This window comes from Chinchilla lanigera, unplaced genomic scaffold (genome assembly GCF_000276665.1).
Source record: "Chinchilla lanigera isolate Chin_1 unplaced genomic scaffold, ChiLan1.0 scaffold00081, whole genome shotgun sequence".
NCBI lineage: Eukaryota > Metazoa > Chordata > Mammalia > Rodentia > Chinchillidae > Chinchilla > Chinchilla lanigera.
The window spans coordinates 7,238,480-7,250,193 of NW_004955482.1; the positions used below are offsets into that span (position 1 = coordinate 7,238,480).

The following is an 11,714-nucleotide window of genomic DNA, read 5'->3' on the forward strand; positions in this document are numbered from 1 at the left end:
AGGCGTACACCACTGCGCCCTGCTTTAATTTATTTTTTTTAAGTGATTAAGATAATTTTTGGTTCCTACCCCAGAAAGCTTATGTAATACTTATTGGTGACCCTTTATATCATTTATGCAAAGTGTTTAGTTGTCATTTGCTCTTTATAAAGTTATTGATATGAACTTCATTTTTTTCATTTACTGAGCAAGTATTTAAATCCCCAAAGCTGCAGTGTGAGTTTCTGAGGCGATAAAGAGGATAAAAATATGCTTATGGTCTGTCTTACTGGGTTGCTGGGTGTTTAACCCGGGGCTTCCATCATGTTAAACATGCATTTTACCACACAGCCACATCCCTAACTCCCTTGTTCACCTTTCTATGGTCTTGTTAAGAGCTTGACCCATTTGTTATTCCAGCATATTATATATAGATGAGTCACAGTATCTTCTCAGTTTATAATAGAACACTTTTTTTTTTACCTTGGGTTAAAATTTGCTTTATCCATTATACTTCCTATCAGAAGTTAGTGATAAACCAGGCATGGTAACACATGCTGTAATCTGGGGCAGCCAAGACAGGAGGATCACAGGTTTGAGTCCTGCCTGGTTAATTTAGCAAGAACCTATCTCTAACATTAAACAAATAGGGCATGGACATAGAGCATTGCTTAAGATAACCCCCAGTACTGGAAAAAAAGGTCAGTGCCATTTTTCAGTGTTGGGAATCAACCTAGAGCCTTCTAGGCAAGCCTGCTACCACTAAACTACACCCTAATCCCTGAGGTTAGTTTTTGTGGATAACATATTGAAAGATACCCTGTCCTGCTTTATTTCAACAGTTCAGAGTGCAGAGTGTTCTTCAGCAAGTGGTTGCTTTGAGTAGATTGTCAGTTTTGAAATTTTGAACTTGTTTGAAAGTGTTAGCCTCAGAAGACAGGCACTGTTTCTATATTAGAGCAAAGTTCAGAAGGAAGAGACAGCATTTATGCCAAAGATTACACAACAGTAGCCTTTTCCATTTTTTTAAATGATTTATGAATATTAATTACTTTTTTGCTCTCAGTGTTTAAGCTCATATACTGCTGCTTGGGACCTTACCTTAGAGATTATATGAAATTTTGATTTATTCATGTATTCAGTAAATATATATTGAGCCTCAACTATGTAACATAGACTCATAGAGATCTAACCCCAAACACAAGACAGTACAGATAGTAATCCTTTATAGTCAACATATTCTTTTTTTTTTTTTTTTTTCTTTTTGAGGCAGGATCTCACTATGCAGTTGAGGCTGGCCTTGCTCACTTTGTAGCCCAGGAGGGCCTCGAACTCCAAGTGATCCTGGTGCCTCAGCCTCCCGAGTGCTGGTATTACAGGCGTGCACAACCACATCCGGTTTAAGGGCTGTCATTTTAATTCTTTCAGTTATTTAGGGTTGGGGTAGACATTTTTTAAAGTACTTGGGAAACTGGTGGTTGTCCTTTTTGAATCATGTTGAGTACCATCTGTCCATCCTAAGGGATTTGCTCACTAGTTTCTTGCCAAGCAATAGTTTATGTGTAGAACCTTCAGCTGGGCGAGGTGGTGTACAACTGTAATCCCAGCACTTGGTCTGAGGCAGCAGGATCGCTGTGAGTTCAAGGCCAGCCTGAGCTGCATAGAGAAACCCTGTCTCAAAAAGGCAAAAAAAGAAAAAAAACCTTCAAATAACAGTATGATTGCTGTGTTTCTTGCATATAACCAGACCCATGGAAGAAAAGCCAACTATACATTGTACAAATTAAAATTCTTACACTTGATAAGTTCCACTTGTGAAACGGAATATAGATTTCTTGGAAACTGAGAGATTTACTCTGATAGTCTTCACTGCTTGCCTTAGTTCTTTCCTTCACTCTAGCTGTTGAGGGAAATTGCTTTTAAGTTTGTTTCCCAGGTTTGGCTGCCAAGAAGGAAATTCATACTCTGCTCTAACAAGGTGTGAAGCTTATCTTACTGTTGCTAATGCCTCACTGACCTTTTGGAAAGGTCCTAGTCACTCTTCAAGTTGAGCAATTTTTCTCTCCTAAGAACTAATTCAGTTTATTTCTGATGTACTCTCCTTGGCAAATGTTTGGAAGGGTAATATCAGCAGCTGTGATCCTGCAACTTTGAGAATTTATAGCTTCCTAGAGAGGTTTTGGTTCTGGCCTTAGGCCTGGCTGCAGTGTTAGGGATGCCTTGTTGGAAGCCTCCTGTAGCATTTGTCATACGCATTGGGTTCTCTGCCTGTCCTGGTTCACCAGTTCTCAGTGATGATTGGCATATATCAGGACCTGGGCCTGGGGCCCTGCAGCTTCTTTTATTTTGATTTTCCCTGCTCAAAGTGATTTCATTCACTGTTACCCACTGTACTTGTAAAATTCATATTGGGACTTAATTGTCTTTCTAATCATTTGCTAGTTGTGTAAAAGCTCACTCTATAATACTCCATTAAGTACATGTACAATTGAGTGTTTTTATCATTGTCATAAATCATCAGAAGGCATGCTTTTATTGTTTACTAAATAGATTTCTTAAAAGATTTTATTGTGAAATGTATTTTTAAACGATTAAAAAAATAAAAAGTGAATCCCATCTCCCACATTGAGTCAATGGAGGCTTGGTAGGCTTCCACCAAAATGAGTACCAGCATTTAACATCTGTCAGGACCCTGGTTCTGGTTAGTTTTAACCATTTATATCACTCTTTACTGTGTTCTTCATTATTAGCATTCACTGTATTGGGTTCTTTGTGTCATCTTCATAATTGCTCAGTTATGAAGTATAGTGTAGCTATAACTAGAGGTTCTTAACAAGGTTTTGGTTGTATGAGCTAAAGGGTTAATCCTTGTTCACTTTTCTTGGGCATTGTTCTGTGTCCAGGTATAATTTATTTAAGTCATCTTGAAGTACTGTGTTGCTACACTGGATGTCACATGATGAATAACCTTCAGAGTATCTTCCCATTCTCAGAACAACTATAGTAGTTCTGAGATGACCTTCACTAATACTACTGAAAATAACTGGTATTTAAGGCAGTAGCCAAACTTTTTACTATAATTTATACCACATATGGATGTTACTTGATACTAATGTTAAACTAAGTCAACATGGCTGTTGTTTACCTTTTACCTTAATAAAATCAAGAATTTTTTTGTTTGGTTTTTGCTTTGTGAGACAGGATCTTTACGAAGTTTAAGATGGCTTTGAACTCACTGTGTAGCCTAAGCTTATTTCAAACCCATGGTGATCCTCCTGCCTCAGCCTCCCAAGTGTTGAGATTACAAGTGTGTACCACTACACTTGGCCTAAGTGAACTCCTAAATGTATTGTTTTTTGTTTGTTTGTTTGCTTGCTTGTTTTTTTTTTTGTCTTTTTGAGACAGGGTCTTGCTATGCAGTTCAGGCTGGCCTTGAGCTCACTTTGTAGCCCAGGCTGTTCTCGAACTGGCAACGATCCTCCTGCCTCAACATCCCTAGTGCTGGAATTACAGGCATGTGCCACTATGCCTGGCCATTAAGTGTATTGTTAAATAAGTTTTTTTTGTTGTTTTTTTGGTACCGGAAATCAAACTCATGCTTGTCAGGCAGGTGCTGTGCAGCTGAGCTACATCCCCAGCCCATTAGATAAGTTTTTGACTCCCAAGATTATGAACAGTACATAACTTTTTTTGTATTATCATATTTTGCCATTTGTTACTAGAGAATTAAGAAAGAGGTTGTCATAATTGCTTTAGTGCCAGCTACTTTTGTTGGCAAGGAGGCACTAAGCCTACAAACACATCCACAGTTCTAACACATGCCATTTCTCTTCTAGGTTTTGGCTTGGTTTGAAGAAGGTGAAGAAACCATTACAGCCTTTGTAGAGCCTTTTGTAATTCTACTTATATTAGTAGCTAATGCAATTGTGGGTGTATGGCAGGTAAGCAGAAATTTCTACAGTGCTAAATAGAAGTTTGTGTAAATGATTTTATTTATTTATTTTTGGGTACTGGGAATTCAGCTCAGGACCTTGTACTTGCCAGGCAGGCGCTTATGCCACTGAGTTAAATTCCCAGTCCCCTATGTAAGTGATTTTTAACTGCTAATCTTCTCTTTTTCTGTTATGTTGAGTAAAACTATGTCTTTTGAAAGTCTTAAATGTATTTTTTTATTTAATGGCAAAGTTTAGCCCTCTCTTGTTTTGTTTTGTTTTTGTCTTTTTGAGACAAGGTCTCGCTATGCAGTTCAGGTTGGCCTTGAGCTCACTTTGTAGCCCAGGCTGGTCTTGAACTCACAACGATTCTCCTGCCTCAGCCCAAGTGCTGGGATTACAGGCATGTACTACCACGCCTGGCTAGCCCTCCCTTGTATGTGTATTTTTTGATTTTTGTTTTTTTTCCTGTACCGGGAATCAAACTCACGACCTTGTGCTTGCCAGGCAGGCACTGTGCAGCTGAGCTAAATCCCCAGCCCCTTTGTGTGTGTATTTTGCTGTTAAGATTGCTCATCCTTGGGCTGGGGGTGTAGCTCAATTGGTAGAATGCTTACGAGGTATCTATAAAGCTTAAGAGTCTGATACCCCCAGCACCACAGAAAATAAATTTCTCAACCTTTTTCGTATCAAAGAATTAAAGAATGGATGAGAGAATTTGGGCACAGTGAGGTTCACTTACAGTCCTAGCACTCAGAAAACTGGAGTGGAAGGATTCTTGAGCTCAGGAGTTTGAGGCCAGCCTGGGCAACATAGTAAGACCCTTGAATCGAAACAACGATAAAGAAAATAGATGAGACAGACAGGTATAGTGGCACAAGTTTATAATCCCAGCATTGGGGAGGCTGAGGCAGCTTCTTGTTCAAGGCCAGCCTGAACTACACAGCCAGACTGTCTCCAAAACAAACCAAAAAAGGAAAAAAAGAAAGAAAAGAAAGGGCAAAAGAGAAAGAAATTGAATGAGAGAAGCTACTTATGGATATCAGAAAACATGAGAACCAGTATCTTGTCTTTGTTTCTTACTTGCTTCCCTTGATAAACTTTATAATCTCAGTGTTATTATTATTTTCCTTGGATTTTGGGGGAACTTTAGCTATAAAAATTGCTAAATCATAAATTGTTTTCTTTTCAGAGATTACTCTTGGACTTCTTTTCTCAATTGCCCAGGCTTGGCTTGGCTTTTCTTTTTGTGAGACAGGGTCTCACTGTGTAGTGCAGGCTGGCCTTGAACTCCTGACATTCCTCTGCCTCAGCCTCCTGAGTGCTGGGTGTACCACCACGCCTGGCAGCGCCCAGGCTTTTCTTACCCACAGAATAGAAACTAGTTTTACTACATAAACATAATGGCACTCCTTTCCCTTCGTATAATTGTTAGGTATCTGTTAGGACTGGTGACTTTTTAGACTTTTTTTTTTTTGTCTTTTTGAGGTGGGGTCTCACTATGCAGCTCAGGCTGACCCTGAGCTCACTTTGTAGCCCAGTCTGGCCTTGAAGTCACAGCAATCCTCCTGCCTCATCCTCCCGAGTGTTGGGATTACAGGCGTGTGCTACCACGCCCAGCATCCTTTTAGACTTTTTTTTGTTAGATTTAAGACTTAGATTAATACTTCAAATTTAAATGTTGATCTCTTAGGCTTTTAATAGATACAGTCTACAAATTAAAATAAAGGTATATGTCGGGCGTGGTGGCGCATGCCTGTAATCCCAGTTCTCGGGAGGCTGAGGCAGGAGGATTGCTGCAAGTTCAAGACCAGCCTGGGCTACAAAGTAAGGTCAAGCCCAGTCTGAACTACACAGTGAGACACTGTCTCAAAAAGACAAAAAACAATAAAATAAAATAAAGTAAAATAAAATAAGGATATAGCTATTATTCTATTTTTTGTTTGATTTGTGGTACCTGAAATTCAATGAACCCATGGCCTTTGCACTGATCTGCACCCCCTCACCCCTCTTCTTTTTTGAGGTGGAGTTTCAACTAAATTGCCCAGGCTGGGTTTGAATTTGGATCTTCCTGCCTCGGCCTCCCAGAGTGCTGGGATTACAGGCATGTACTGTACCACCATCATGCCCACAATACCTGTTATTCTTAAAGTGAAAACACCTTATAAACACACTTACTCCTATTGGAATTGTTAACTTCTAATTTTATTAATAAATGTGGTGGGCTCATAGAATGCATATTTAAATTTTCTGTGTTTTATTTTTGCAGTGCTGGGGATCTCATCTAGAAGATAGGCATGTATTCTACTACTTAGCTGTAATATCAAGTTTTTAAAACAAATTGTGTGGAGGAGGAGGTCGTGGGGGTTAAGCCCAGTGCCTCATGAGTAGTAGGCAAGGACTGTTCCACTGAGCTGTATCCCTAACCCTATCTATCAATTAATTAATTAATTATTTGGTACCGGGAATTGAACTCAGGACCTTGTGCTTGCCATACAGGCGCTTGTACTGCTGGGCTATATCCCCAGCTTGCCTTTTTAATTTCATGTTGAGACAGGGTTTCACTGAATTTTCTGGGCTGGTCTTGGCCTTGTGATCCTCCCACAACAGTCCTGGGAGTACAGGCATACACCACCACAATAAACTAAAAGAAGATTTTTATTCTTCTGAGACAGTGTCTCAATATGTAGTTTAGTTTTGCCTTGAATTCGCTGTGTAGTCCAGGGGGCCTCAAATTTGAGTCGATCTTCCTGCTTTAGCCTCCCTAGTCCTGGGATTACAGGTGTACACAGGCACACACACACACACACACACACAAATTTCTAATTGTGCTCTTTGGTTTGTGTGTGTACGTAGAGTGAGGATTAAATCTACAGTATTGGGCATGCTAAGCACATATACTGTCACTGGGTTCCGCCCTCACCCCCTACACTTTGAATATGCCTTTGATAGTTAGAGTTGAGGCAAGAAAGGCTATTGAGATTTTGTCATCTTTATCCTCAGGGTCTGAGCTATATAACTTACTTAACCACTTAACAGTTTACTCCCACTTCTCTCTGGCAGTGCATTTATTTACATACTGACTATGCCTAGCGTCACCAGGGCAGGTGTCATTTCAGCCAGCCAGTAAATTTGATAAAATTGTTGTTTTTATATTCCTTATTATATTACCTTATAAAAACAAATGAAAAATGTGCCATTTTTGGTCATCCTGTATTGAAATAATTGGACTGGTAAGTGGTTAACTGCACCATTCTAGTATAGTAGGAGTAAAATACAGTGTTCTGCGAACACCTCTTTGACCTTGGTCACCTATGAACTTGATCACCTGTGAACTACTAGACAGTAAGTCTGTGTACTGTGTGACTTACTGCAAGCTTTGAATGCAGAGCCTCAGTGGAACCTGGGCAGCCTAGCTAATAAAGACTGTGCCTCCTCATACCTTTCATGTGAGGCGGGAACAAGTGGAGTGGCTGGCTGGAGGTGAGGCCTGTGTTCTGCGTTGTGCCTAGGAGACCAGGTTCTCTGATCTGTTCTCAGTGTCTCATATATAGTTTCATCCCCTTATCCTACTTGTGCTGGTTTTTTGTTTGTGTTTTTGTTTTTTGGAGACAGGGTTTTGGTATGTAGTCCAGGTTGGCCTTGAACTCATTGTGTAGTCCAGGCTATCCAACTCTTGGTGATCCTCCTGCCTCAGCCTCTGGGGTGTTGGGATTCCAACTGTGCGCCACCATGCTCAGCTGGGCTGTTGTATTTTTAATATAAAAGTCATACCTGCCCTTGTAAGATGTTTGTGATCTTAAGGCCATGATGCCATACATTTTAGAGATTTCAGTCACAGCCTGCTGCAGCACCCATGCCACACATTTGATACCCCTGCTTTAAGATGTGAGTTGTTTAATTACTGCAGTTTCGTTAGTCTGCTTCTGTTGTCTTTTTCTTTTGTTTAGATTAAAATTCTAAAATTTTAACTCCGGAGCCAGATGTGGTGGTACATGTCTGTAATCCCAGCATTCTGGAGGCTGAGGCAGGAGAATCATTGGGCGTTCCAGGCCAGTGTGGGCTACAAAGTGAGCTCAAGGCCAGCCTGAAGTGTATAGCGAGACCCTGTCTCAAGGAGATGGAAAAAAAAAAATCCTGAGCTACAAAATACTCGCCGTAAAAGGAGGGTATTTACAATGTTTATCTTCTGTTTTCTTTTCTATAGGAAAGGAATGCTGAAAATGCAATCGAAGCCCTAAAGGAGTATGAGCCTGAAATGGGCAAAGTGTATCGGCAGGACAGAAAGAGTGTACAACGGATTAAAGCTAAAGATATAGTTCCTGGGGACATTGTAGAAATTGCTGGTGAGTTGAGTTTGTCATTTTTCTTTTTTGTATATTTCTGAATATAGTCATTTTCCCAAGATCATAGTTATATTTAAAATAATTAATGTTACTTTACAATATTTTCACGTCATCCAAAAATCCTGATTTTGTAAGATTATTTTGAAATGTTTTGGCACCTTTCATATTGTTGTTTTTTGAGTTGGGGTCTTCTGTGTGGCAAGGCTATTTTTTTGTTTTGTTTTGTTTTGTTTTTGTTTTTTATTTGAGACAGGGTCTCACTATGCAGTCCCGTCTTGCCTTGAGCTCAGTTTGTAGCCCAGGCTGGTTTCAAACTCACAACAGTCCTCCTGCCTCAGCCTCCCGAGTGCTGGGATTACAAGTGTCTGTCAGCATGCCCAGCCCAGCTCTTTTTTTTTTTTTTTTTTTTTTTTGAGTAGGCTGGTCTTAAACATCTTCAAGTGGTCTCCCTACCTCAGGCTGTGGAGTAGTTGGGGCTATTGGCGTGGCGTGCATCACTGTGCCTTGCTGAGTGAGGTTTTTGTTTTTAAACAAGGAGTTGATGTACTGTACTTGTGGTTTATATGCACTGTAAAATATTAGTGTTGGACGAAACTGCCTGTTGGTTTGACAGCTGTGGTAAGCAGTTTGCTAGAGTACTCTTTTGATTTCTCCTCACTGGGACACAACACCTGACCTCACAAACTGAAGGGAGGAGAGGTACATTTTGGCTCATGTTTCAGAAGCTTTAGTGCATGTTTGGCAGACTTAAACACTGAATTGAATGTTAGAAAGCCGTGGGTAGAGGGAAGATGCTGAAGTCCTGGTGCCAGAAGGCAGAGTAGAGAGGGAGATACCCTTCTAGGTCACCCCAGAGAAAACTTGTAGTCAGGGACCACCTGAGACAAGTGAGCTTAAGCCCTGGAAGTGGCGGGGTGGGGGTGCATTCCAGATCCGAACCACAACAAATGGTTTTCTTCCTGCTTTGATTCTTGGCACAAATTTTGTTAAAATTCTTTAAAATTAAAATCTAAAGAGAAAAAATTTCAAAACAAGATAATAGAAGGGCAACTGGTTAATACATTGTGTATTGATGTCTTTAAATTAGTACTCAGAGTTAAAGATACAGGTATTTAATTGTCTAACGATACTAGCACAAACCTTTGTTTTTAATGAACTAAGAGAAATCAGTATGTGTAACTATCTTATCTTTGTGTGTGTGTGCGTGTATATATATTTTTTTTCCTCCTTTCCCCCATCCCAGTTTCTCTTTCCTTTTGAACAGTTTCTTCCCATTTTACAATATCTATTGTACATTTTGGATCTTTTTTTACTTTCTCACACTAGAGAAACAATGTACATGTACATCTGGTTTATTTCACTTAGGAATATGGTCTCCTTTTGTATCCATTTACCTATAAAAGTCTCTAGTTTATCCTTATTTATGGCTGAGTAGTTTGTTTTTTTTTTTTCAGTCTTTTTGAGACGGCTCACTACGGCGTTCATACTGACCTTGAGCTCACTTTGTAGCCCAGGCTGGTCTTGAACTCACAACGATCCTCCTACCTCAGCCTCCCAAGTGCTGGGATTACAGGTGTGCACCACCACGCCTGGCTAACAATGTCTTTTTTATCCATTCCTTGGTTGATGAGCATTTGGGTTGTTTCCAAGATCTAGCTATTACAAGTTACATTGCTATAAACATGGGTGCACATACATTGCTGTGGTATGATGTTCTTAATTCTTCTGGGAAGATACCCAGCAGCGTAATAACTGGGTCAAGTGGTACCTCCAATCCTAGTTTTTTGAGGAATCTCCACACTGTTTTCCACAGTGGTTGTACCAGTCTGCACTCCCACCAGCAGTGGAGAAAGCTGCTTTTTTCCCCGTAGCCCTGCCAGCATTTGTGTTGGTTGATTTCTTTGTAATAGCTGTTCTTTATAGGGTGAGATAGAATTTTGATGTTGAACATTTTTCATATATTTATTTGCTGTTTGTACTTCTTCATCTCAGACTCATGTATTCATCTCAGATGTCTTGGCACAAATGTTAAATTGTACCGTACTTTTAGCTATGATATTGAGTTGATGGATTAAGGGTAATTTCATGACTCTAAAAGCTGTGCTTGAAAATACTTATATATCTCATTGAGCCAGGAATATTGGCATTGGAATGTGTAAATCTGCAAGCTCAGAGTGCTTTAGTCCTCATTGTTCCAGATTGGTCTCCAGCTTTCAGACAGCCCAGAATCAGTATGCTCCTGAAACCAACCAGTCTTCACTTTTATTTTATTTTTGACTGTTTCATTTATAGGAAGTCATATAGAATTAGCTTTTTCACCTTCTGAACTGAAAACACTTTCTTTTATAAATTGTCTCATAGTAACACTTGAAATTGATGTAGGGAGGGTACCTTTGTCTATATTGTCCTGTCTTTATTGTCCTTTGATTGAAAAGAATTGAAAGAGATTCACCTTGCAGCCTGTGCTCTACAACTTTGTTGTTTGGGAGGAAATTCCTTGTCATAGCTGTACTCATCCATAAAATTCGTTGTTCCAGAAAAAAAAAGGGTAGTGTTGGGTGTATACCAATAAGTTGATTACTTAGGACCACAAAGTTTGTTCATGTAAATGACTTGAATAGTGTTAGAAGTACAATTCAGAAAAGTATTTTGGGCATTGGGTCTTTTCTTTCCTCTTTTGGTTTTGTTGTTTTGGGAGACAGGGTTTAGACTGGCCTTGAATTCACAGTGATCTTCCTGCCTCAGCTTCCCAAATTCTGGGATTACAGGTGTGTGCTCCCCTGCCTGGCTAAAAATGTTTTACTTTGAAATAATTTTAAACTTTTTTGAGAAAGTAGGAGAATCACCTGGATTCTTCAGATGTTAACATTTCATCATATACACGTTTTTAATGTGTACATACATACAGTTATATCTGAACTGTTTGTGAGTACACTGCAGATGTGTTGTTCCTTTACTCTTAACTACTTTTTTTTTTTTTGTTTTGTTTTGTTTTGAGGCAGTGTTTCATTATTCAGTTTAGGCTGGCCTTGAACTCACAGTGATCCTCCTGTCTCAGCCTCCCCAGTGCTGGGGTTACAGGCGTGCACCACCACGCCCACCTACTTTCCTTTTATAAAATAAAGGACATTTTCTTACACAACCATACTAATATGTATCTGATCTGTAGTTATTATTTAGAATTTACAGCCTGTTACTTTTAATAGCAAAAAACATAAGTTAGGAAAGTCTGATTGTGCCCTAGTAAATAGGTCAGAGTAGAGAAGTTAGAGAGAGGGGCTGTTTTAACAAATGAGACAAAGAATGAAAAGGTAGTAATAGTAGTAGCAGCATTAAGGATAATGCCGGAAAGGTTCTTTTTTGCGGGGAGGGTGATATGGATGAGTGCAAGGTCTCACGTGCTGGACAAGCCCTCTACCTCTGAGCTGTACTGCCAATCTTTTTTTTTTTTTTTTTT

General features: G+C 39.6%; 1 protein-coding gene across 2 annotated transcripts in view; it reads left to right on the plus strand.

The window, feature by feature from the left end:
- Positions 1 to 11,714, plus strand: part of Atp2a2 (ATPase, Ca++ transporting, cardiac muscle, slow twitch 2) — a gene marked incomplete at its 5' end in the record, with an annotated part of 62,419 nt that overhangs the window by 5,144 nt on the left and 45,561 nt on the right. For both annotated transcript variants that reach the window (XR_001230987.1, XM_013503694.1), the window contains 2 exon segments: positions 3,816 to 3,920; positions 8,119 to 8,257. Coding sequence is in view for 1 of the 2 variants with exons in the window: in XM_013503694.1 (XP_013359148.1) it covers positions 3,816 to 3,920; positions 8,119 to 8,257 (244 nt within the window).